Genomic DNA, 27,989 nt, shown 5'->3' with positions numbered 1-27,989 from the left:
CACATCTTACGTACGTTTATCAAATTCATTTCTTTACATCTGGTGACAAAAGCAAGGGAAAACTAACCTAAACAGTGAACATTCTGGACCAAATGTGAAATGGGGAATGGAAATTTGCTCTCCTCTCAGCCTGTCTCAATTCCTGAATGCTTCTCATCTAGCTGTGATGAGTGTGATTATGGTATTTTAAAGAAACATTTTTAACATCACAACACGAGGCCGAAGTACAAGCCAGCTATTTAATCTACTAGTCAGTTGAAGAAACAGCAAACTGTTCAAGTGCTGGTACGGAAATTAGCTGTGTAGGAATTATTGAGATGGTGTGTTGGTCCAGTGTGGCATATATTTAAGAGATTTTTAAGGCAGATTTTTACTATATGCTGTTTTCTCCTTATGTACTGACTTCAGACCCTAATTCCCAGGTGTGCTATATAACTCCACTGTAATTAGGTTTTAGTAATGAAAGCATGGAGATGTGAAGACTTCATTACAACTAAAGTCAATCAATACTTAACAAAAAACTTTTCTGAATACATTATATATATCTGTGGTACAAAATTCATAAGGTGCAAAAAGGAGTACACAGTAAGGGAAAAAAAAGTCTCACTTCTCTTTAGCTCCAGCTACTCAACCACATTCTTGTGTAGCTTTCATATATATGTGTGTGTGTGCTATACACATTATTCTGCACCTTGATTTTTTTAATGTAAAATATGACATGGTCATCTTTCATATCAGTTTCCAAAGAACTCATGTTTTTTGAAGAGGTAATTTAAAAGATGCATGCTGATTTATTATATGTGCTATAATTTGTGAAACCAGTCTGGGCTGTTACAGATAGAGGCTACTTCCAGTCTTTTGCTGTTATACATAATGCTGTAAAAAATAACTTGATGTGTATGTCATTTCACATGTGGAGGAGTATATCTTCAGGACAGATTCCTGGGAGTGTCACTGGATAGGTGCTTTAAAAAGTCTGATAGACATTGCCACGTTGTCCTCCAGTCACATGGCAACAGTTTACACTCTCGCAGGCTTTGCTTGAGAGTACTCTTATTTCCTGACACTCTCAAGGTTTTACATTGGTTTTAAGCTGGTTGCTCTTAAAGTTGTTCTCTCTTTTCCCCCATAACTTTTTATTATGAAGAATTTCATATATATAAGAGTTGGGGAAAAAAGCAGTACAACAAACACCTGTATACTCTCTCCACCTAGACTCAACAGTTATTAACATTTTGCCATATTTGGATCATTTCTCTGCTCCCCCCCTTGGTCATCCCTTCCCTCCCTTCTTCCCCCCTTCTTCCTCTATCCCTCTCCTCCCCTTTCTGTCCTTCCCTCCCCAAATAAGTACCCTTTTTTGTTGTTAAACAATTTGAAAGTAAGTTGCAAACATGATACCCCATCCTCTAAACATTTCAGCATGTATCTCTTAAGATAGTCTCTCTCTAAAAGTGAGCGTGCATACACACACACACACCATGTATATAGTATACATCTCCATATATAACCAAATATTAAATATAGTCATATGTATTTTATACGTATATAAAGCCACAATACTATTTTTATATCTAAGAAAATGAAAGTAATTCCATAATATAGTAACAAATATTCAGTTCAATTTAAATTTTCCCAGTTGACCCAAGAATGTCTTTTCTAGCACCCCCTCTTTAAAAAACAAAAACCAAGTTCCAAATAAAACACACCTTTTGTATTTGGTTGTAGATGTCTTTTTAATTTCTTTTTGTTTTAACTGTCCCTCTGCCCTTTTCCCTCTCCTGGAATTGATTTTTTTTTTTTTTTTTTTTAAGAGTCCAGCTCAGTTAGTTGTCCTGTAGGGTGTGCAGCATTCTTCACTTGTGTGAATATTTCTTCATGGTGTTATTTAACTCGTTTCTCTAGCTCCTATACTTGCTGTAAACTGGAAGTTATGTGAGAGGCTTGATTGCAGCCCATTTAACAGCCCATTAACCTATGCTTCATCATAAGTGAAGTATACTTTGCATTGAGTCATGTCGGGAGGCACTTAATGACAGGTTATCCCATTATGAGCTATGCTAAATTTGATCCCTTGACTAAGTTGGCAGCAGCCAGATCTCTCCATTAAGGTACAGTTTTATCCTCTATTATTACAAAGGACTATGGGGTAATATTTTGGCACCTTGTAAGTATCCTGTTCTATTACAGCCTTTCACCCAGTGGTTTTAGCATCCTGAGCCTGAAATCAGTTATTACAATGTAAGTTACCGAATTGTGGTTTTCTGTCATTTCGTCTATATTTGTAAGCTAGCATTCACAGAGGCCATCTCGTTTCTCCTTCCTTTTGTGTATCTCGGTACTCTCATGGATTCTATTTATTCACTCTGTTAACAGTCAATTACAATCTTTATTGATGTTCAGATTTGGCTAATGAGAGCCCCTTCAAGATAGCTCCTGCTTCCTTTGTAACAGGAGCCCATCAGTTTTGGTGTGTTTCTTGGTTTTCTACTTTTCCCTGCATATCAGGAATCAACCATTTTTCCAAGAAGCTCTGGTTCCTTTTAGTGGGGAATGGTGTTTAGAAACAAAATCAATACTGTTGGGTTGTTGTTGCTTCTAGACCTTTTCAGTGGACAGACCTAAGAAGTATATTTAAAATGAACCATGTGTTCATGTTAGTTCTGATTCAAACTTAATATTACAGGGATATTTTTCTGAACCTGTTAGCCTTTTGATTTTCAAAATCTAAGGGATCATACTGTGTAATGGCCGTCTATTTGAGGTACTAATTGTTATGCAAATAGGCAGATAAATAGCTTTATTCATTTATTATTGAACATGTAATTGAACAGGTACTGTTTGGTAATGTGGGGAATACAGAACAGAATCAGATGTGTACCTTGCTTCCAGAATCTTACAGTCTTTTACGTAAAAAAGTATAGTTTAATGTGAGAACTGCTAAGGATCATGAGAGGTGGACATACGTTGTGTGGGAGCTAGAAAAGGAAGGAAATCTCATAAAGGAAATTTTTAAAAAGTTACCCTTTGGGGCTTGAGCAAAAATTAGACATGGAGGGCCTCCCTGGTGGCGCAGTGGTTGAGAGTCCGCCTGCCGATGCAGGGGATACGGGTTCGTGCCCCGGTCTGGGAGGATCCCATATGCCGCGGAGCGGCTGGGCCCGTGAGCCATGGCCGCTGGGCCTGCGCATCCGGAGCCTGTGCTCCGCAACGGGAGAGGCCACAACAGTGAGAGGCCCGCGTACCGCAAAAAAAAAAAAAAAAAAAAAAAAAAAAAAAATTAGACATGGATGTGGATGTGTTGGGGTAGAGGAGGGATATCATAGCAAAGGTAACCAAATGAACAGTAGCTGGGAGGCAGTGGTGTGTATTGTCTGTTGGGAGTAAGTAGTTCTGTGGATTGTTGGAGTGTAGTTTGTGTGAAGGGATTGAGGTAGATAAATTTGTAAAGAGATTATAACCAAATCTTGGGTCATCCTTTAGGTCATAAGTTACAGACAAGTAGCCTGTAGATAGAGATCCACAGATGTATTTGATCTGCATAGATTTTTAAAAATTAGACATTTCATATCAAAACACTCTGAAAACTGGAGCTGAGTAGTGGCTGCCTTTTTGAGTCAAGTCTTGTACTTTCCTGGTCACCATAGCTCCTGTAAGGTCTTCTTTACTTTTGAGCTTGACATCCCTGCAGGAGAGGAAGGGTGAGGGTAGTGGGTGTGGTTTGAGGTGAGAGATGATTTGAAAGTTTGAGCAAAATCTGTGCTTTAGAAAGATCACTCTGGCAGTCAGTTTGGAGGATGCAGTGGAGCAGGGAGACCAATTAATAGACTGTTGTAATGTTCCAGGGAAGAAGTCACAAGATAGTAACAGATGGTGTGGAAGAGGAGGAGATGAGACATTTTAAATGTAGAATGGGTAGATTGTATTGATAGATATGAGTATGTATGTGTATGTATTGAAGAGAATGTAAATCAGACTCTCTTCAAACATGAAGTCCTGTCTCTAAAAAGCTTTGTATTCATAAATCAGTTATGAATTAACTGATTGTGAATGCATTAATTACAGTTTCTGGAACTTAACCCCATATTTTTTAATCTGTTGGTTAATTTTGGAAGACAGCAGTAATAGTTTCATGCGTTGTCACTGTGTTTAGTTTTGCAATATGCAAATAACATGCTTCAACAAAGTCTAACTCTGACATGGCTTTATTTCTGAAAGTTGCTTATAAAGTGAATATTTATATTATGATTTTAAAAGTCACTTTCCTTATAATTGTGGAGCTAAACTTTCAAGCAAAAATATTAGCAATGCTGGTACTTATTTTCAGAATGTTGGCTGCTTGTATTTAATTTTCCCCACCATCTCTGCAAGAACTTAATCAAAAGGATAGTGCATCAACAAGGGACTGTACTGTAGACTTGAAATTACACCTTTATTAAAACCATATATACTGTTAATAATAATAATAAGTATTTTGGACATCTTCCCTGTCTGGTTAGGGCATGACTTTATCCAGTCCCATTACTCCAGATATTTAGTAGCGCCACCAGCTCAGATAATCTGAGGGAGGTGGACGTGAAGAACATGTAAATGAGTAGACTGGGAATGAGAGTGACTCACACTGACAGAGGCCACACCTGGATACTGTGTAAAAAGCATCCAGCTTCAAGGGATGAACAAAGATAGATTAAAGGGCATTTGCATATATTTTTTTAATTGCTTCTAACTTACATACAGTATAGAACACAAATATTAAGTGTACAGCTTAATGATTTTTTTTTACATATGTGTATACTACACTGTGTAACTACTACCCAAATCAAGATAGAAAACATGCTAGAGCCACTTGAGGGCTCTTTTGTCTGTGCCTCACCCGGTCAATAGACCCTCCCAAAGGTCTATTCTGGCCTCTTTTTTTTTGGCCTCTTTTATTATAGGTTAGTTATGGCTGTTTTTGGATTTTATATAAATGGAGTTATACAGCATATATATGTACTTTTGTATTCCCCCATTACTGTACTCCCCCATTACTGTATCCGTGAAATTCATCCATTTTGTTGTGTGTAACAGTATTTTTCCCTCCGTGCATTATTCCATTGTATATATAGTCCATGATTCATTTCTTTTACTGTTGATAAATTAGTTGGTTTGTTTCCAATTTTTGGCTGTTATTATGAATAACACTTCTAAGGTGGACATAAACACTTGGTTCTCTCAGTTATAAAAACCCCAGAGTGGAATTACTGGGTCAGAGGATAGACATATGTTTAGTTTCAGTAGATTCTGCTGAACTGTTTTCCAAGCACTTGTGACAATTTAGTCACCTACCTGTAATGTGGAGAGTTCCAGTTATCTCTTGGCTTTGCCAGTCTTTTTCATTTTAGCCATTCTGATGAGTGTGTACTGGTATCTATATTGTAGTTTTGTTTTTTTTTTTGTTTAATCAGCTTATTGATGTATAGCTTACATGCAATAAAATGTACTCATTTCAAGTATACTGTTTGAGTTTTGAAAACTATATATACTCATGTAACCACTACCACAATCAAGATATAGAACATTTCTACCAAAAAAAAGCTTCCCTCATTACCCTTTGGAGTCCCCTCAACAGCATCCTCGGCCTCAGGTAACTTGCTTTCTGTTACTGTAGATCAGTTGTGCGTGTTCTAGAATTTCATATAGATGGGATGGGTACAGCATGCGTATACTGCATGTACTCTTACTATGTTTGGCTTATTTTGCCTAGCATGTTTTTGAGAGTCATTCTTGTATCAGTTGTTTGTGCCTTTCCATCGCTTAGCAGTGTTACATTATACGAGTATACACAGTTTTGCTTATCCATTCGCCAGCTGATGAATATCTGGGTTGTTTCCAGTTTTTGGCTATTATCAATAAAGCTTGCGTGAACATGTGTGTTCAAGGTTTAGTCTGGACATTTCTTTTCTCTTGTGTATACCTAGGAGTGGAATTGCTGGGGTCGAGTGTAGATGTATGTTTAGTTTTTCAAGAAACTGCCAGATCTTTTCACAAAGTGGCTGTGCATTCTTAGAGTTCCTCTGACAGTGTATGAGAATTCCAGTTGCTCTGCATCCTCATCAGCACTTGACATGGTCATTCAGGTTTAGCCATTCTAATAGTTGTGAAATAGCATCTCATTGTGGTTTTATTTTACATTTCCCTAACGACTAATGATGTTGAGCATTTTTTTCTTGTGCCCATTGACCATTTAGCTATCTTGTTTAGAGAAATGCTTATTCAAATCTTTTGACCCTTTAAAAAAATTGAGTTGTCTTTTTTCTTACTGATTTGTGGGAGTTCTTTATTATAGTCTGGAAACGAGTTCTTTGTCAGACATACATATTGCAGACACCTCCTGTTCTGTGGCTTGCATTTCCAATGTCTTAATACTGTCTTTTGATAGGCAGAAGGTCTTAATACTAATGAAGTCTAATGAATCAATTTTTTCTTTCATAGTTACTAGTTTTTGTGTCCTGTTTATGAAATTTTTGCCTACTCTAAGGTCTTAAAGATACTCTGTGTCTTCTTCTAGAAGCGGTATGTTTTTACCATCTCAAAATTGTTTTTTAAGGTTGAGATAGGGATCAAGATTCATTTTTATTTCCCATGGTTACCCAATTAGCCCAGTACTGTTATTTACACATGTTAAAAAACTGTTGAGAAAATGCTGAGTAAGAAACATATTTTCTTTTTATGGAAGTAATTTATATTTATTATAGGAAAATTGCAAATAAAAATTATGTAAAATAAGAAACAAAAAGAATAAAAAGTTCCACCGATAACTGATGTTAATATTTGGTATACTTCTCTGCCTTCATATACATATTTTTTTCTTTCATGTGTGTTTCATATTTGTTTTTCACACATAAAATTATTTTGCAAACTGCCTTTAAAACTCAGCAATATTTGTGACATCTTTCTGAACCATCATGTATATTTTTATAACATTTTGAAGGGGTGCCAAATATGCATGAATATGCAAATGGATAAATAGTTAAACCACTCCTTTATTAGACATTTAAGTTATTTCTAATTTATAGCAACTTAAAGCTGGTGCTCTTTCTTGAAGTTTAATCTTTGAACAAATCTGTGAGTATTACCTTGGGGTAAGTTCTAAGAAGTGGAATTGTTGAGTCAAAGAGTGTACACAAAAAATGTGCATGTGTATTTTATATAGCCAAAGGTTTTACCCACTTTCTGTTATTTATATGAACATGACATATCAAACTGACCATAGTCTATGAAAGTGCTCTTTTCTCCATGTTTATGCCATTTTAAGGTATTAATAATTTTTTTAAATCCCAATTTGGTTAAAGAATTTAAAATTTTATTTTTTTTAATTACTAGTGATATTGGACATATATTTCTTAGGTTTGTGGCTATTTATGTTTCTTTCATGAAGAAAGGGAAATATGTAGATGAGCTGTCTTCTCTGCTGATTCTAGATCCAGGTGCATTTGGGGAGTAGCAGAAGGAAGTCACCAGGGTGAGGAACTTCTGAGTTTGTTGTGGCTGGGGCAGCGCTGCCCTTTTGTGATTGAAATGGCCATTTTTGTTAGAAGCCAGCTGCAGGAGTATCTGCTTTATTCAGCAGACTGTCTGCAGCAAGCTTAAGCCAGGTCACTGCTCTGGCTTGCCCCTGGCTGCCGGTGCTCTTTATGAAGCACGTTAGGATCCGTCTCAACTGGCCTCACTGACAGCTTCAGGGACACTCACTCCTACTAGCCTTTGCCGCTTTTGACCTAGGAAGTGAGGTTCTGCTGGGAGTTCTTCTACTTTTCAGGTAGACTTTTCTTTGTTTACGTGCAGTGAACCCCTGTTTCCAGTCCAGTTTTTCCTCTATTATATTTAATAGAAATTCCTTGAAATGTCTTATATTTGTGGAGAGCACCCTAGCCAGGTTTCCAGTGCCATTGTCTTCTACTTTGATATTCCTTTGATGATTTCAGTTGCACAGTCAGAAACCGCAGCCTTGGCACCTCTGTCTTCCTCCTGAGACTTGTCTATTTTTGCTCTTTTTCACCCTAGCTTTCTATACTTCAGTCACAGTGATTTTCCCCCACCCTTCCTCCAGTGCACCAGATTCTGTCTTGACCTAACAAGCATTAACATCTATTATTTGTAATCAGGGAGGCTTCACCCTTAACTCCTTTCTTGCCCATTCAACCTCTGCTTGTCCTTTAGAGCTGAGTTCAAGCATCAATTCCTCAGGGATTGTGTCTGGGCCCCCTAGGTACCCCTACAGGTTAGATTCCCTTTGTCATATTATTACAGCATTCAGTTCTTTTTCTTCACAGCTGTTAACATAATTGTAATTGATAAATGTATTGCGTAACCCCCCACTAGAGTCAGCTTCTTTTTTTTTTTTTATGATTGCATTTTTTTTATTTTTTGCTTTATAACAAATTTAATCAGTTATACATATACATATGTTTCCACATCCCCTCCCTTTTGCGTCTCCCTCCCACCCTCCCCAAGAGTCAGCTTCTTTATTAAGAAGGTAACCTCCATGGGGACAAGGATCACGTCTGTCTTGTCATATTCAGTTCATAGCATATTCCCAGCATCTAGCACAGTGCATGCCATACAGTTGCCCAGTTGATTGAATGAAGGAATAAATTTAGGAGGGCAAATGAGAGTTAACCATCTTGTATCAGAAGTTTATATGTACTTTAAAAATGAATACATTCACTCCATTTAATGCTTGGTGTTTTCTGTTTCACTATCATCTCTTAGTTTTAAATGACTTGGTCATGAAACTTAAGCTGTTGGCATCAGTAACTCCTTTCAGAAAATCAAAAAACATCCCTTCTCTCCCTCTTTGCCTCTGAACCAGACATTGACTTCTGATCTGTCCAGATAGTAATACTGCAGCTGTCATTTTGAAGGATTTGTCAGCTGCTGTAAACTGTTAACCTTTCCTTTCCTCCCCCCTCCCTTTCTTTTTTCGCGCGTGTGTGTGTGTGTGTGTGTGTGTGTGTGTGTGTGTGATTAATAGGATCACTATTACTGGGAGTTGCTTCCTTAGGTCAAGTAAATTTAGTAAGTGCTGCACATAATCTCCTCCACTTAGAAATTCACTTGGTAATTGTCATTTTAATAATATGTTTCCCAGTATTTCCCAAACTTTCTGACCCCAGAATTCCTCTCCTCCTTTATTTTGGTTCAAAACTGATACAACCCAAGGCTCTTTACTATTTTTGTGTATTTCACCCCAACTTCTTTTATTCACCAAGGGTTCTCTTATCACCCTGCCAAAGTAAGGAGGGAGGGAACTAACACTCGTTAAATGCCAGGTTTACATCTAGGATTCCTTTTAATCTTCACCATAACCTTGAAAGATAGGCTTATTTTCCACATTTTAGCATGTGAGGAAATGGAGACTGGAGAAGAGAATTATTTTTTTGCTCAAAGTCACATAGTGATTCTTTCCCTCTCTTTCTTTCTCTTGTCCTCCTTCCCTTCCTCCCTCCTTCCCTCCCTCCCTCCCTCCTTTCCTCCCTCCTTCCCTTCCTCCCTTCCTTCCTCCCTTCCTCCCTCCTTTCCTTCCTCCCTTCCTCCCTTCCTCCCTCCTTCCCTCCCTCCCTCCCTTCCTCCCTTCCTCCCTTCCTCCCTCCTTCCCTTCCTCCCTTCCTCCCTTCCTCCCTCCCTCCCTTCCTCCCTCCTTCCCTTCCTCCCTCCCTCCCTCCCTCCCTTCCTCCCTTCCTCCCTCCCTCCCTTCCTCCCTCCCTCCCTTCCTCCCTTCCTTCCTTCCTCCCTTCCTCCCTCCTTCCCTTCCTCCCTTCCTCCCTCCTTCCCTTCCTCCCTTCCTCCCTCCCTCCCTCCTTCCCTTCCTCCCTTCCTCCCTCCTTCCCTTCCTCCCTCCCTCCCTCCCTTCCTTCCTTCCTCCCTCCCTCCCTCCCTTCCTCCCTTCCTTCCTTCCTCCCTTCCTCCCTTCCTCCCTTTCTTTTTATCTCTACAAAGCCTTGTGCTCTTTCCCATCCCTGCCTGGGGTAAGAAAAGAAAAACTCTTCTGATTATTTTAGATTCCACACCTCTAGCTATCACCTTAGTTTGAGGAATGTTAGGTGGCAGCTTGGGACTCTAAAAAGTGCCAGAGACTGGAGCAGCAGGGTTTCCAGGCTGTAGGTGGGCAGCAGCAGATTGTCAGTATTTGGGGAGATTGAGAAGAACAGGGAAGCCTTGCCTGCCCCTGCCCAAATTACCTCTGTAAGCCCTCATGCTTCCTTTCCTCCCTCGTTCTGTGCTTAGCTCATTCTCCCCAGTTCCAGTCTTTTCTCCTTTGTTGGAGTTCTGTTGATAGATTGGCTTTTTCTCAATAGTGCAGTAGTTAATATTTATTGAGTGCCTGCTTTGGATGTAGCAGGTGTTGTACTCCTCGAAACAGCTGGCTTGCTTAAGGTCACATAGTGTGAATCTAGAATCTTAACCTAGCTCGGCCTAAGTGTTTTTTTTTAGTCTTAATAAATTTTTTCCTAAGGGAAACCTACCCTAAGCAATGAAAATCTGTGAAATCATGGGTTTGATGTGCTAGCTGTATATTTTTTATAATGTATTTAAATTAAATGTATAGCTAGTAAACATTAAAACACCCTTACGTGTCAACAGAAATCACCTTGAATACTAAACCTTGGGAAACATTGCTGTAGCGTACCCTTTTAACTTTATTCATTCATCCATCCATGAATAGTTCAGTATGTATCTGTAAAAGATATGGACTTAAAAACAAAAAACTGATAAAAACACACACATATAGAGCACATAGTTCCATTATTATACCTATAAAATTAACAATAATTCCTTCATATCAAATAGTGTTTAATATTTGCTTAATTGTCTCACAAATAATTTTTAAATCAATCGTCCTTACTTTTTTTTTTTTGCGGTACGCGGGCCTCTCACTGTTGTGGCCTCTCCCATTACGGAGCACAGGCTCCGGATGTGCAGGCTCAGCGGCCATGGCTCACGGGCCCAGCCGCTCGGCGGCATGTGGGATCCTCCCGGACCGGGGCACGAACCCGTGTCCCCTGCATCGGTAGGCGGACTCTCAACCACTGCGCCAGCAGGGAAGCCCACCTGTCTTTAGTTTTTACCTCATGTCTTTTTTCTGCTCCAGGATTTCATCCAGGATCCCACGTTACATTCAGTTGTCGTGTGTTCTTAGGCTCCTCTTGGCTGTGTCATTTTCTCAGACTTTCTTTCTGATGACCTTGACAGTTTTTCGGAGCACTGGTCAGATATATTGTATTGCCCTCTGTTGGAATTTGTCTTATTTTTCTCATAAAGTCTCTTAGCAGTTGATTTTTTCAATTCAGGAGACAGAGTTGGTTCACACATTGCATATAGTTAATAGTCTCTCAAATCTCTTTTAATCTATAAAAATTGCCTCTCCCATCTTTTTTTTCTTGCTATGTATTTATTGAAGAAACTGGATTGGTCATTTGTTCTGTGTAACTTCCCCAAATTTGGATTTTGCTAATTATGTTCTTATTAGGTCTGCATATTCTGATCTCATTTGTATTTCTTATAAATTGGTAATCACATCCAGAGGTTTGTTGGATTTAAGTTTAGTGTGTTTCTCTATCAATTAACAAAATAAAACAAAAATCAAAACACATGCTGTGTCCACTGTGCTATGGTGCTTTCTTAGTTTTGTGATATTCTCTCTCCTTTCCAAGTAAGTGATTCTTGAAGAAATACACCACTTCTTTGCATTTGCATTTTTCTGAGTTAAAAACTGCATAATTTATTGACAGCTGATAGAGAAGCAGTAACCTGGCTGCAGGAATATCCACATGTGGTTGTCAGTTTTGCCAAGGACAGTGATGACACATTTTATGGTATTGACTATCAGTATTAGAGTTTTATTCCTGTAGTTTTTTAAATTTTCAACTTTTTTCTTTTTCTCAGTTCAGAAATGTAATGACTTTTGCTGTTGTCAGTATATAAACCTTAAACCTTACTTTATTTCAAAAAACAAAATTTGAGTGATTACAATGACCCATACAGTGTAGGAAGATAAAAACAAAATAAGTGGATAAATGAAGATGAAAGGAAGAAATAAATGTAGTAAAATAAGATAAAGGAAGGGTTAAAGTTATACAAAAATGCATAGAATAAGGTTAGTTGTTACAGGAGGGGCACAGGTTAGGTGCTGCTTGTAATAGTAATATTCTGTGTCTGTAGCAGTTTGCAGGACTTTTGTAATCTTAGATGATAAATATATTCCTTGCTCTAAGGTTATTTATTTATTTGGTGCTTGTACTTGGTACTACCAACCTCATTGCTTATTTGGAATTAAATGCCTATAAAGTGGTGGGTCAGGTTTCTCAGTATTGGGTATCAGAGCTCTTTGGAAAATCAGGACTCGTTTTTTCTGTTGTACTTTCTTTCTGCATTCTTCTTAGTGTTTAGTTTACCCTGTTACATATTTTTTTCTTTCTCTAGTATCTGTGTTATAGCAGGAATGGGATATTCTTAGAACATTTAGTTTTGAATACTTTTAGTAGAATAAAATGACTTCCTAGGAAAATAAATATAAATTTAAGAATGTTTCATCTGCAGAATATTCTTTGTCTTTAAGACCATGGCCATGTCAAATACGTTTTTGGCTTTTGCCTGTTTTATTTGAACTAAATAATTTAAGGTTTGTTATGACTTTTTTTCCAGTAGAAGGTGGCAGAAAACCCAACTCAAAACTGGTTTAAGCTGAAACAGGGAATTTATAATTTGAAAAATCCAGAGGTAGATGTAGATTCAGGTTTCTTCCTCAGAGTGAATGTAGTACCTCCTAGAACCAGCTGTCCCTTGTGGTAGCATGAGGGCAGTTCCAGCTTTCATCCTCTTATGTTCACGCTCAGTGGGGAAAGAGATTTCTTGTGGCTCCTGTAGAAGTCCTGGATTCAACTTGGAGTATGTGCTTGTTCCTGAGTATGTGCTTATTCACCTAATCACACTATGATTAGGTGATGTAGTCAAAAAACAAGTGTCCACCATCAGCTCTTTAAAATTACAACATTACATTCTTCTCTAGCCTCTGAATCAAATTTTTGCTTTGCATGTAACCTTCTGGACTTTACATGTTAATTATTTGATAAATTAGCAAATATTTATTGAGTTCCTACTCTGTACATGTGCTGTGAGGACCTGAAAGCATTACATTGTAAATTGGTAAATTGTCTTATCAATTGCTTGTATTACTTTATTTTTTGTAAATTATTTTGGAAATACAACACCTAGTTTATTTGGAAATAAAGTACAAATTTTATAGGAAAATTTAGTACTTTGTGTTTTCCTGTGGTTTATAGACCAATTTTTGGTTTTTGAATTTGATTATTTTCAAGGTAAAAGTAAATATCACCCTTTCAACCTTTTTTGCTCACATCCCAGTCTTGGTAGCTGTTTTTTGTTTGTTTGTTTTTGTTTGTTTTTGGGGTTTTTTTGTGGTATACGAGCCTCTCACTGTTGTGGCCTCTCCCGTTGTGGAGCGCAGGCTCAGCGGCCATGGCTCACGGGCCCAGCCGCTCCGCGGCATGTGGGATCTTCCCGGACCGGGGCACGAACCCGTGTCCCCTGCATCGGCAGGCGGACTGTCATCCACCGCGCCACCAGGGAAGCCCCTTGGTAGCTGTTTTTATTGTTTCTCTTTAGACTTTTAATTCGTCGATTAAAAGAAATGTGGGGGCTTCCCTGGTGGCGCGGTGGTTGAGAGTCCACCTGCCGATGCAGGGGACACGGGTTTGTGCCCCGGTCTGGGAGGATCCCATATGCCGCGGAGCGGCTGGGCCCGTGAGCCATGGCCGCTGAGCCTGCGCGTCCAGAGCCTGCGCTCCGCAACGGGAGAGGCCACAGCAGTGAGAGGTCCGCATACCACAAAAATAAATTAAAAAAAAAAAAAAAAAAAGAAATGTGGATCATGGAATATTTTTTTGTCTTAAATGCAGCAAAAAAATGCCCACATGAGATTTGTGTTCTGATCCTCCTCTCAATTCTGTATTTCTCAGAGTTAATAAAAAATTTATTATGATGGTGACATCTGTGTTCTGTGCTTTGTAGAACATCTTGACTGACCACTTATAGCTGTCACACATAAAGTTATTAAAACAGTGGAGCTTAATATCATTTTTGACAAAGAAGTCCAGTATCTCTTAAATTGATATTGGGCCTTTACATCTTGACTTCATTACTTCCTTTGTGTGAGAACTTCCAGAGTGTTGTAGTCTACCTGTGTTCATATGTACTCCTGCACAAAGGTCTGTAACATATAGGTTGACCTTATCATAGCATGTGTCTTGCAGCAATTATCTGCTGTTGAGACTAGGTGATTTCAAGGGGTACATACCAAAAGCACCTCGTGAGATATTTAGAAGACCTGGGCTAGAAAAACATTTTAAGAAGATGGACAAAATGCTCTCTATAAGGTCCGTTTCAGCTCCAGAATTTAATGAAATCTCTGGCTTCAAGAGGTAAGAACTTCCCTTACCCAATTGCCTGCAGGAAACAGTGTGAAGGAAATCAAAGACAACCTTGCTGTGCAGCAAGCAGCAGGAATCCTTACTAAGGCAGTCCTAGTCCCTGGCTGAAAGACAGATTCATTTGTTCTTAGAGCCCAATGGATTGTGAGGCACAAAACTTCATTCTTATTTGAAACCAAGGTCTGCTTAGGATATGAGAACAAAGGGGATTATATGAGAAAGTAGAGCAAGTTCAAAGTTTACTATACATTTAATTAAGGGTTGATAAATCCCTGTATATCTATTAGCTTGGACCACTCACTTTCATGCTATTCCTAGCTTAAAGAAGCAAACTTTTGATTACGATCTTTTTCTAGATCCATCCCTCTGTGTGTGTGTGTGTGTGTATGAAATTTTAAACATTGAGACTACTAACTTGGAATATGTGTTTCTTTGGAATGGGGGCTGGTTAGGTCTCTGAAAATAAATGGGTATTCGAGGAGTGAGCAGTGTTTAGAAAATATTAGAGGGCTTGTTTAAATGATGCAAGGTTTGATTTCAAAAGATTTCTTAGCAGGACCAACTTTCGTTCGATAGGTACAGTAAGACAGGAAGCATGTTAGGTAATGGAAGCTTTGAAAGTCTTTGGAAGTGATTTTTAACATACCATTAGTTAGTGGAGGTTGAGTTTTAATACTCTTGAAAGCAGTGAAACTACATTTCTTTGAAGTATTTTATACTTTAGGAACTTAGCCATTTATCTCCCTTTAGTGAACTGGGAAATAATATAGCTTTATTTCCAGAAATAATTTTGATACCAGAATATTTGGTTTTCAGAATTCTTGTGTTGTCTGTTGAAGCATTTAGTATACTGGCATGTTCAGTAAACTTTTTGAATGAATAATCAGTTTAAAATGAAAGAGTTAAAGTAGGATTATGATGTGATCTTACTATATAATTGTCAGACCTATTGAGAGTAGATGCAGTAACATTCCTTAAGCCATCTTTCTGAAAGTGATATTTCTTACTAGAAAAAGTGAGAGTGTTCATTATATCAGGGGAAAAAAGTTTCCACTTTCTGTATGTTCTAATTTTTTTTTTTGGCTATGCCGAGCGGCTTGCGGGGTCTTAGTTCCCTGGCCAGAGATCGAACCTGTGCCCCCTGCAGTGGAAGCATGGAGTCCTAACCACAAGACTGCCAGGAAATAAACTCTAATGTTCTTTTTAAAACATGATAAACTTTGCACTCTCTTACATGAAAGTAGGGTAAGAATTTTGGTTCAGTACTGATATGACAGGGTAGTCAGATCTTGCTGTGTAGGCACTTCCAGAAATTCTCTGATTAAAGCTTTTTGGCTTGTGAGAGTTGGTAGAAGGGCGAGGAAGGGGTGCCGCCAGCACCTGTGTCTGGAATGGTAAAGAAGGGGAGGTTGGACTGACTCAGGGTGGGGCTGGTGCCCTGGTATAGATAATGAGAGCAGATGTCTCTTGGTTCTCAGATGATGTCTACAAAACAAGGTGAGTTTTTAGTTCTTGCACCTGGAATTCTTTTCAGGTGTCATGCAGTGTGGAGTATGGATTGTCAGATGTTTAGAAGTGGTAGCCTCCTAAGACAACACCGTTGGTGAAGAGTTTTCTCTGGCTGGGTATCCTCAGCTGTTAGGGTAATGTCTTTGTCACCTCAGAGTGCAACCAAACTCTGATTGCTAGCTTAACCCCACCTGCTCTCCACATTCATTGGAGAATGGACCTGAACCAAGGGAAAAGTTGCTAGGACCAGAACCCCAAGTAATAGTGTGGAAATGCCAGTTACTCTGTTTTGAGGTGGCCTGGAGGAGAAAGGGGTGAGAAACTTTAATACTATATTGCCAGTTTTATATTGGCTGCATCTGAAAAACTATGGTAGACAAAAGGAGTAAAAAATCACCTGTATTTAATTCTGTATCCTATATCTGTTTTATTAAATAAAATGAGATTATAATATAATGTAAGTCCTGATTTTGTAGGCTTTATTCACTTAAGGTTTCTTGAACTTTTTTCATTGTATTGTAACTTCCTTTTCTTATATAACTTACTTCTAGGTCAATAAATATACTCCTATAAAAATGATTTTTATTTGGTGGAAACATAATATTCTGTCTTCTGGATGATCTGTAATTTATTTAACCAGTCTATTGTTGGGCATTTTTTCCTTTGCTGTTATGACAGTCATGTGATGAACATCTTCTTAGCTATATTTTTGGACATATCTTTATTTTTTCCTGCATTATAATTCCCTACATATGAAATTGCTGAATCAATGATGTGCACTTTTTTCAAGTCTTGAGTATGTATTGATAAGTTGCACACGAGAGGTTGTACCAGTTACGCTCCCATCAGCAGTATAGATGAGTGACAAGCAGATAAAATTTGAAAGTACATCAGAGGAAAATTGCTGCTTTAGGGAGTTTAATGTCTAGCAAAGGAAGTGACAGGTAGTATAATTCAGGGAAGAAAGTAGGGATTTTGGAGTCAGAGTTGCATGTCTGCTACTTTTGACCTCTGGCAAGTGGTTTGATGTCTCTGATCCTTAGTTTCTTCCTATTTAAAACTAAGATACCTGTCTGTCCAGAGGTGGTGTGACAGTTAATGAGATCATGGTAGCTGTACAGTGTCTGGCACGTAGTAGGCACTCTGAAAATACAAATTTGCATCTCCTTCCCAAATTATCCTTTTTTGTAAATTTCATTTACATTTAACATTTTTTGTTGAAAATGATGTTAAATTTATAGTTTATTGGTCTCCCCTAGTCCTGAAAAATGTTCCTAATTGGACCAGAGATGCTAACTGCCTAAAGGCTCAGATGTACTTAATTTAACTGTTGTTTAATTCTCTGCTGTCTCAGGATTTGTGGATCTTGGATAAACCCCATTGGGATTGGGTTCAAACTGATCTGACCTGGAGCTTGCTAGGGGAATCTGTTCCTTATTGGCAACTGAACCTCAGACAGGTCCTAGTACAACTGAGGACCCATGTGGCTATGCCGGAAATAGATTATCGTGTTACATCCTGTTCTCTGTCATGCTGCTTCGAATAGAGATTCTGCTTCCCCCTTCATACATCTAATCCTTCCTCTCTCCAGCTTCTGTTAGAGTGCTGAAAAAACATGGTGACAGTTTTGAGTCGTGAGTGGTAGTTGTGAAGTGGACAAGGATGATTTTTTTTCATTTGAAATTACTCAGGAATAAGCTGTTACCGTTTTGATGCTCACTGCTGTTTCTGAAGGTCACTAGGTAAAATATTTTTCTAGCACTCAGCATTTTACTCATTTTAAACCACAGGTATTTGAGATAGACTCAATTAATTCTTGGGAAAAGAATTTGTTTTTATTTAAATTGTCAAGTTACTATTTGTAACTTATAACAACTTATATAACTAGTTATATAATTAAACAAAAATAAAGCATCACTTAAAATTATACAATGTAGTATTAAAATATTATTATAAGTACTAGATGTTCATTGGAGAAAAATTAGAAAATATGGATGAATAGAAATTATAAAAGAAAAATTACCCTTCGTCCCTCTACCAAAGAAAACTGTGAAGATCCATTTTAGTTTGGGGTTCTGGTATCTTATTTTAGATAATCATGTAAGATGAGATATTTGGACATTGAAAGTTTTGGGTTTTTTGTTTTGTTTTTAGTAGTAGGATTTAAGGAAAGTTTGGGCTCTGGCTTTGAATCCTGATTCCACTACAGTTTGGTTGGGTTTGCATCTCTAAAACTTGTCAGGAAGTAAATTTCAGTTTTCCTCATTCTTATCCTTTTTTCTTTTCTCATTCCACTGCCTCCTTCTCCCCATGCCCTTTTCTTCCTTTAACATATATCCCAGCCTGAAAATACCCTGTGGTGCCTTATCTATAAATATGTAGTTCTACAGTACAGTTGCTAAGAAATAAAGCATTCACGTTCTTGGTTACATGTCACATGGTTACTGTCAAATTCTGTTACAATAAAATACCATTATAAGGAAATGAAAGCCTTTCACACATTGAGGCACGGACCAGTGTTCAGTTCTTTAAAACACTTTGGAAAATAGCTTTAAACTATGAATTAACAAAAGTTAATCAGGTTGTAGAATTCATAATTCTACAACCTGATTATTATGGTTCTCAGTTTTAAAAACAATACAGTTATTTGGTGAGAGGTTGCTATTTCTTGTAGGCTGCCATCAAACACTGTAAGAGCAGAAACCTACATTGTGACTCTTAGAAGACACTTTTAAAAGCTGTGTGGCCCTGTTTTCATTACAACTACTGCAGCTTCTTGAAAAGCAACAGTCTGAGAATTCAGACACAATAGGATAGTTCCTAATTTGGATTAACTTTAATTCTTGCTTTATTTGCTTTGAGATGAGGACAGCCTCCAGCAGAAACTGAATGGATACTCTATAGCTGTCACATCTAGGTTAAGAGGGCTGGAGTTTCATAATCTCCTTGAGCCCACCTACTGTATCATTCTTCAGGACCAAATCTCCACTCCTGGATAGAGATTCCCAGTGGAGAGGGTGTTATCGCCAAGTGATTACTATGAAATAGATCTTTTCTCTCCTTCCTCCTGTATTTGGTAGCTCCCATTTCATTATCATGGCACTCTTTGTATTATGGTGGGAGTTTTATTGGAAAGAAATTGACTTTAGACATGTACTTCCAAAGGTAAGTGTTGGCCCTTGTTTCTACTCTTTGTAGCCCAGCTGAAAGGAATTTGCATTAGTTGTAAAATAAAAATGAGGGGCTGTCTTTACGCTCTCTAATAGACTTATCTTTCTAACTTCTCTTTAACATGCTTCACTCCAGCTGCCAAAGGTCATTCCTCTGCTTAAACGTTTAATAGTTGTCTCATCATTGTCTCTAGCAATGGTTTGAATGTTAAAAGTTTTTGATGTCTCATTTGAAGGAATTAAACCATTCTAAACACTCTTATTTCACAATATTTATAAAAACATATACAGTTTTTGTATACTGTTTACTTCCTTTCTTTATCACTGGGTTACTATTGAGCCAACTTCTTTTTTCTCTATTCTTGCATGTGGCAAATGTTCCCCACATGTTCTAGAGAACAGTATCTTTCTTTGATGCTTGCTTGAATTGGCTTGGCTTTGGCTTGATATTATGCTTTATCTCCTACCTCTTAGTCTAAGAACCTCACCCCCACCCTTGCCAGTGTGTTGCATGACCTGCTTCTGTTCCTCTGACACATATTGTTGAAGCAGTAGGTATACTGAGTTGCAGGGGAAAAAAAAATCTCATACACGTTGATAAAAAATTGGACCACACACCTGGGAAGGATTGGTTGTTCACTGGTGAGCTATAGCACGCAGCCTAAGAGCTGTTTTCCTACAGGATGAAGTCTCGAGTTCGATAGAATGGTATAGGGGAGTCCTCTGTGATTTGGCCCCTCTCTATCAGGCTTTCCTCATCTCACACTTAAATACTTCAGTCATGCTAAATTAATTGCAGATACTTGAATAGGACTGCCATTTCTTAGCTATTTGGCTTTGCTTAATGCTGTTTATTCTGCCGGAAATGTGTCTCTCTCTCTTTTTCCCTTGGCTGCCTCCTACTCATCCTTTATGGCTTAGTTCAGGCATTTTCCTCCTTTGGGTGTGTTAAGAGACTGTGTGTGTGTGTGTGTGTGTGTGTGTGTGTGTGTGTGTGTGTGTGTGTGTGTTTACATGGCACATTCTCAAAATTCCCTCCTGTAAGCTGCTGGAGGAGAGAGAGAATGTCTTCATTGCATTTCTGTCTGCAGATATAAGGTCAGGTAAGTTTTTTGTTGAATGGAATAGTATTTAAGCCCCTCAACTTGGTTATCTCAATCGTGATGATAGAAGAAGCTGGTAATGGTTTTGTGGAAAGAAACAAATTGGGATTTATAGGGCATTATTTCTAAATCAGGGTGACATTAGAGAGACGATTAACATAAAATACCTCTTTGAGTAGCTTTTAAGAGAATTGCCTCTTTGAGAAGGAATCAGGGCAAGATATTCAAAACAATTCCATCTAGACACAGACCAAAGTTAGCTTTTGTGAGTTCTTCTTAAAGCTAGCCAATCAGAGACAAGGTGCCTGCAGCCACTTTTCCCTTTTGATTTGTGGTTCCTATGGCAATAGGAAGAGAGCCTAGGACATTTCCCTCCTACCTCTTTTAATAACTTTTTGCTTTTGAAAAATGCCAAAAGCTATTATTCTTTTTGTCTTATAGTGTTTCTCAGCATGGTGGCCCTGATTTTGGTTTTTGATTTTACAGTGGGTATGACAAAATTAATAAACACTATCAGTTTCCTTGATTAATGTTATTTTCTTTGGCTATAGAACATACAAATATAATCAGTCTAATTGGGTATTTGCTGTTAATGTTAGAATCCCATGTGAATCATTTCCTGTTCTCTGTGAACAACCCTAAATTAGAATATTGGTCATTACAAGTAGCTAAATGTGAAATTAAAACAAACATTTCTTAGGGGTTTTCTACCCGTGAAAGGCCTCTCTTAAGCATCTCCATTGTGATCCCTCTGGGTTTCTCTTGAGCTCCAGGCTGAAGTCTCAAGAGGAAAGAGGCTTAGTTTGTATTGTTGTTAGCTTAATACGTAGGTCAATAAGTGTTTGTTAAAATTGGTAAATACCCACGGTATCAGGGTAAGTTCTTCGGACATATTTTAACAATGAGATAGTGTTCCAGAAGTTTAAAGATAGACCACTGTTAGCTTTAAAAAAAAAAAAGAAAAAGAGAGATAATAGTCTGCACTGTGATTATAGCTTATATGAAGAAATCTTTACATTATTCAGTTAAAGAGTGATGGATAATAGTTATTCCACAATAGTCAACATGGATTTTCAACCAGGTCCCTAAGTTTAAAATTAGCAGCTTTAAGAATCAATTACTGCTTGTGGTCAGAGCTATATTTTAATGCTCTTAGGTTGATAAATATGGAACTTTTATGTTTAGCCATTATTTTCAAATTAGATCAATGTCCTCTTGGACCATTAGATCTAAGAGGAGCCTTATTTAGATGAGACCTTATTAAAAGATGGATGTATTTCCTAGAGTGGCATTTTCTGTTGAGTAAAGACTATTTTTCAGCACTGTGGTTGGTTGTTTAGCTTCAGGGTAATTGAGTGTAAAAGTAGGGCAGTTCTAATACTTGTTAGGAACACTGGCATCACTGTCTTTACCCCAAAGTATCTTCCATGGATGTTATAAAGGTAAGTTCTTAGAAACTGGACCCTCAAAGGGTCCTTTAAAAATCTTTTTCTGGATATACAGGTTCAATATCAAGTTTTAAAAAAGACTTGTACTAAACATTTAATATTTTGAAATTAAGTTCTCAGAAGTTTTTCTTTATGTTGTTTTCCATATTCTTGTAAGTATTAATTCTATCATTAGATGATTAGGAAACCTAGGGAAGATCATTACTTTTCTTCTTTGGGCTTTAGTTTCTTCACTTCTGAAATCAGGGGTGGAAGTTTGAACTAATTGGTCTTCCAGTTTTCACAGTCTATGATTTCTTTGATTTATTGAATGTGAAAATTGGTCCTTTTTTTTTTTTTTTAAGTTCTGGATCTCAGGTTATTAGCAGAATCTAATCAGGGTACAGTACATTATGCCTTCATGGTTTTTACCCTTTGAGGCAAATACATGTTAAACCTTGCAGAGGGAATCTGTTTTTAGTGAATAAATGAAAATTGATTTGCAGATGAGCTTTGGCGTTAATTTGGTATGAGTTGCTGAATACAAGTATAATCCTTAAACTCTATTCTCAGATCTGAGTGGTTCTGTGATTTGGATAACTACAAAGATTCCAAAAGAGAAACCTAACTTGAGCTATGAGGATGTTGGAAGTTTATTTAAATTAAATAATGTGTGTAATCTGTGTATTCATACGTAATGTGTTTGGGCCTTTTCTCTGCCCTAAACATTTTGCTAGCTATCTCTGGATAGAGAGAGTTTGTTGTAGTAAAAAGAAAACATGTTTGGTTAGAGCCAGACAGGATTAATTTGTAGTCCTAATTCCGCCATCAATTAGCCCTTGTTTTCTTGTACCTTGGACAAGTTGCTGTTTCAACAAATCAAGCTCTCCTTTCCTGATCTTTGGTTTCCTCATCTGTAAAATGGAATAATACTTGTCTTACAAGGGTTTTTGTGAGGGTTTACTATGTCAGCTGTCTAGCATATAACAAGAGCTTGATAAATGGCAGCTATTTTCATTATATTATACAAACATTTATTCAGCATCTTTTATGGCACTCTATGAAAGTGTTGGAGTGGCAAAATATGTGTGACTGGAGTATCAGTGATATACTTTACTGTATTGGCTATAGGAAGCTTTGAAATGAAAGCACACTATTGGAAATGTGTGGCATGTTATTGTTACCAAAAACCTCAGTTTTTTAATTCCATTTGAGCCCTCTGGTTTTGTATTCTTTAAATACCTTTTCTAAATAATCTCAATACTCTAGTTACATTATAGGTGAGATATAACTAGAAAGTACAGATGCTAGATAGGAAGGAATCGGGTCTGATTTCAAGCATAGTGGACTTTGTTTATATTATAGTTGGGGTAACCATAGAATTTATCTACCAAACCAGAACACTTTGAGAGGGAAAGTTATGCTGGGACCAGTGTAAACCTGGACTGTCCCAGGAAAGTGAGTATATTTAACCATCCTAATTATAGCTAGAATAAACAAGTTTATGAGGTTGGGCCTGAGGCTTCTGCAGTATTTTGGTTGAACCCAAACACCCACCTTCAGGTTTGTGTGGTTTTTTTTTTTTTTTTGGCATGATGATTGATTTTGCCAGAGTAAATTAATTGACCTTAGGTCTGAAAAAGTACTTATTGAATACCATAAATAATCTAATGGTTTAAAAATACTAGCCATAATGCATATGTTTATATTTTACTTTTTTTCTTAATTCCCTTAAAACCAGCAAGCTCTTGAAAGAGGAATGGGAATGGGTAAATGAAAGAAGCTTTTAATTCTTACTTGTGTCAAATGAACTTTGTAAGCAAAGTCCAAAATGAAAATCTTGATTATTCTAAAGTTTTTTCCTTTGGGAAGGCAGAGATATGGATGACACTCAAAATCAGATATGTTTTTATCAGCTCTTTTATTTCCCGTATCTATCAATCAGCCTATCGCTTATCTTTCTTGTTCTTTTTGCCTTTTGTCTCTAGGTCTCCTGTAATTTTATTTAGGGATATGCAAAACTGTACCCAGATGATAAAATTTCAGGTGATCAATGATAATAGAGGCATCATAGTCTTGTGGAATGAATGTGGGTTTTAACAGCAGCCATCAAGGTTTGAAATTCTGACTCTCCCCTCCTTTGCTGTTTGTCCTTGTGCAAATGACTTACCTCTGAGCCTCAGTTTCCTGACAGTGTGGTGTGGGAATTAGAGAACACATTTAAAGGGCCTGGCACATGGTAGGTGATGTAATGATAGCAATTATAATTACATGACATAGACCAAACCCCATTATTTTTATGAAGTTAGAGTGACAATCTCACCATAATCTTGTTTTGCACTCAAACTTTACAGTTCCCTTTAGTGGTTTTCATTTAAACATTCTTTCTCTGCCTCTTGATTCTGTTCACTGTATCCTGAGGAGTTAGTGGTTGGCAGCAGAAACCTCCTTTCCGTAGGACAGAAAGTGGGCCCTCTCCCAAGGTTTCAGTAAGTTTTGTCGGACTACCACCCCTGACCTCCAAGCTGCCAAGGGTGCACCCCCTGCCCAACTAACATTCAAGTTGCCTGTGTGAAGGAGTGATTTGTTGCGGCCTCTAACTGCTTCTTCTTCTCTTCCTTCCTTTTTGTCATCCTGCAGTGTTCTGTGCCAAGGTCTTTGTGGCTAGGCTGCGCCAACCTGGTAGAGAGCATGTGCGCACTGAGTTGCCTGCAGAGCATGCCCAGTGTCAGATGTCTCCAGGTGCCTCTCTTCTTTCTTGTTGTAAATGTGTTTTTTACGTATACCATGAACATTTGTTGAAACTTGCAGTAGTGTGTTTAATCCAATGTTAAGTCTGCTAAATGTTCTGTGTAACCCTCTGCTTTCCTCCAGCCTGGGTGCCCCACATGGAGGAGTTCATGCCAGGAGGGGCCCTTCTGAGCAAATGGGTCTTTGGCTGGGCCCTGTTCTGCTCCTCTTTTTCTGCTCCTGCTTTTTATCCCCCCAACCCCCACCTTGAAGCTGTGATTCTCATGTTTAATAGCTGTGCATGTACCCAAACAACCTTGACATTTTCCATTTGGCTACTTTCAACAGTTCTTTGTTGAGTTGGGAGGATTTCATAATTCAAGTGGTGATTTTTCTATTTTGAAACTCATCTTTTTGGCTTGCTTTCTCTCCCTCCTTCCATAAAGGAGTGGAGAAAGAATCACTAATGGTACAAAGCCTCAAATTGAAGCTTATAAAGATCACAGCTTTATGCTGGCAATAATTATCAGTTTGGGCCACCTCCCACACCTGTCCTTAGGGTCCACCCAGTTTTCCAGGCCGAGGCTGGCAGAGAATTCCACAGATAAAAGTAAAACTCTTTTGGGGTGTGGGAGGGGTTGCTCCAGAAAAAAGCTATTAGCAGGAGTGCAGCTGGACTGACCTCACTTGTTGGGATGGATTGTAAGAGAGCCAAGGCAGAAAACATTGTGACTTTATTGGGGAAGCTCTGTTTAGAGAAAGCATGTATTTAATTTAGTATGGTTTCAGTAGCAGTATTCTGTTTTCATCACTGTATATTCCAGACAGTTTGATATATCTTTAAAAAGCAATATTGAATTCCTGGCATCCTGTTGAGACTGCCCTGTTTTAGGAAAACACTGTAGAATCAGGAAATGAATTAGAGGGTTATTATTGATGGTATGGGTGACTTTACTGTTCTCAAGGTTATCTTTCTATTCATGTTTACAGTCTTTAAATGGAGCTGGGGGGGCCAGGAAGGAGAAAAATTTCCTTCATATTGGGATCATGCTTTTTATTTACTTATAAGCAAACATTCTGAGCAGCATTGGTGTGGTTATTGATTCAGATTGCTTTCTTTAGAAAACTATGCTGGAACCCCACTAACACAGTTAACTGGAGAGTGAATTTAATGTAAGATCCAGCTGTCTTAGGGTCAGTATAAAAAGTTGGGTTACAACTCTTAGGGTCCAGGGATTGGGTGTTTCAGCGATGCTGCAGCGTAATGTATGTTTATCCTTGGAAAAGCGGCTTCCCTGCATGTGATGTACCTTTAACAAAAATGTTCTTGCAATAGCAGACATTATTGCATGTGTTCTCCTTGGTGCTAAATAATGGATATTTGCATTATAGTCATAGTGTACATCTTTGTCTCTATTTCTCTGAAGATGCTTACTTGAATGTTACAGTTTGCTTTTTAGTGGACTGATCCAGTTTTTTTTTTTCCAGAAATTTAAGCAGGCGAAGAATTGTAGTTGTTAATGAGGTCTGGACGAGCAGATTATCTTTGTTGCATTCAGTTAAAAGTAATTGACCGATGGAAGACATTATTCAATATATTTTAGTAACAGTATTGTGAATTCTCTGGAGGTGGGGTGAGTGGGAGGAAATATGGGTTCCTACCCTGTTGAAAATGGAAACCCAAATGTGTTAAAAGTTCTTCTTTGACTCATCTCTCCCAGTGAAAATCATTTAAGAGAAAAAATGTAAACTTTGCCTTGATTGGACCTTGAAATAAGGTGAAATATTGAATGATATTCACTGAAATGTGAATGGAACAGATATTGTCTTCAGAGGTGTATTAGGGAGTTTCATTTACTTAGGTTTTCATTTTCTTTTTTTTTTTTTTTTTTTTGCGGTACGCGGGCCTCTCACTGCTGTGGCCTCTCCCGTTGCAGAGCACAGGCTCCGGACGCGCAGGCTCAGCGGCCATGGCTCACGGGCCCAGCTGCTCCGCGGCATGTGGGATCTTCCCGGACCGGGGCACGAACCCGTGTCCCCTGCATCGGCAGGCGGACTCTCAAGCACTGCGCCACCAGGGAAGCCCGGTTTTCATTTTCTTTAGTTTATGATAGAGTATGCAGCACAGTAAAGTGAAATATGTACTCGGCTGATTGGAATTGGCAAATCATTACTCTGTTTTGTTCCATTTGTGAATGGAAAGTAAACATATGTATATGAACCCAGAAGACTTCCTTTCTCTCTACCCCTTGGTTTTACATATTATTTTAACACTAGTGTTTCTCCTCTCTACCTCCAGTATCCAAACAAGTGCTAAAACTTAGTGATTAAAATTTAATTTGGGTATGGGCTTTTTCAAAGAATGCCTGTTGTTTATATGCTACATCTTAGGTTTATCACAAAGATGACTTTTGCTTCACATTGCATGCCTCTCAGCAAGCCCATATTAAGAAGAGAAGGAACAGGCTACCCAAAGAGCCTGGTTGACTTTGCTGGGGCTCTGGAGTTGCATGAAAGGGTCTCCCTTAAAATTACCACATTGGACCCATGAACAGTTGCATCTTTAGCCAGTTAGCCTATCTATTGATATATGGCTGAATTAGTGTACCTTCTGAAAAGCAGGAGTAAAGATAGTACTGTAGTTCCCTTTAGGCATAGTTTCTGCCACCTGTGAGAGGGGAAAAGGAATAGTAAAGACTTAAAAAATAAAAATCACTCATTCACCTCAATAAAACTGTTTAAAAAAATCGCCACCAATTGTACTTGGGGCTTCACATATATTAGCTTTGTGACAACCCTATGAGATAGGTATTATTATTCTCGTTTTTTCAGATGTAGAAACTGGGTCTCAGAGGTGATATGTGTGATTGGACCCAAGTTAATCTTTACATATCTGTGAAGTGGTGGAGCTAGCATTTGAACCCAAGATTTGCATGATTCCAAAATTGGTTTTCTTTCCTCTACACTGGAATGCTACTATTTCTAGAGTTTTCCATTTTAGTTTTGTTTGTGAAAACTTTACTGTTGCGATATCCAGTGTGTGGCTTGTTTAGTCACTATCTGAAAATAAAAAAAGAAAACCTGCCAAATATCATAGTGGGGGAAATTGCATTCCCTTTGCCAAGCTGAGCCCTCCTGAATCCTAAAGCTAGCAAGTTTCCTGAGTGGCTTTTCTGAAAATTCAATTCCATGAATATTTACTGAACAATTGGTATGTGCCAGGGCCTGTACTGGTGCTGGGTATATAAAAAGATGAGCAATACAGACTTGTTCCCTGCTCTCAAGCAACCCATTGTAGTAAGCAGACCTGTGAACAAAAATCTAGACTGAACCACAAATGAAGTCCCTGTATGTGTGTGTGTGTGTGAGAAGAAATTCTGAAGTTAGCCAAATACACACACACACATACATGTAAATATACACACACATACATACATACTTTTAAAAAATGTGAAACACTTTGGGCTTCCCTGGTGGCTCAGTAGTTAAGAATCCGCCTACCAATGCAGGGGACACGGGTTCGAGCCCTAGTCCAGGAAGATCCTACAAGCCGCAGAG

General features: G+C 38.2%; 1 protein-coding gene across 7 annotated transcripts in view; it reads left to right on the top strand.

The window, feature by feature from the left end:
- Positions 1 to 27,989, top strand: part of FBXW11 (F-box and WD repeat domain containing 11) — a 132,023-nt gene that overhangs the window by 13,100 nt on the left and 90,934 nt on the right. For 3 of the 7 annotated variants that reach the window (XM_082623860.1, XM_082623861.1, XM_082623862.1), the window contains exon 2: positions 24,342 to 24,443. The exons of the other annotated variants lie outside the window; for them this stretch is intronic. In XM_082623860.1, coding sequence (XP_082479986.1) covers positions 24,342 to 24,443 — 102 coding nt within the window. The remainder of the gene's footprint in view (positions 1 to 24,341; positions 24,444 to 27,989) is intronic. 7 annotated transcript variants of the gene reach the window in all.

Source organism: Mesoplodon mirus, assembly GCF_964341445.2.
Source record: "Mesoplodon mirus genome assembly, chromosome: 5".
In the NCBI taxonomy this organism is placed as follows: Eukaryota; Metazoa; Chordata; class Mammalia; order Artiodactyla; family Ziphiidae; genus Mesoplodon; species Mesoplodon mirus.
Note: the sequence above shows the minus strand (reverse complement) of the source record. Positions and strands in the feature narration are given on the sequence as shown.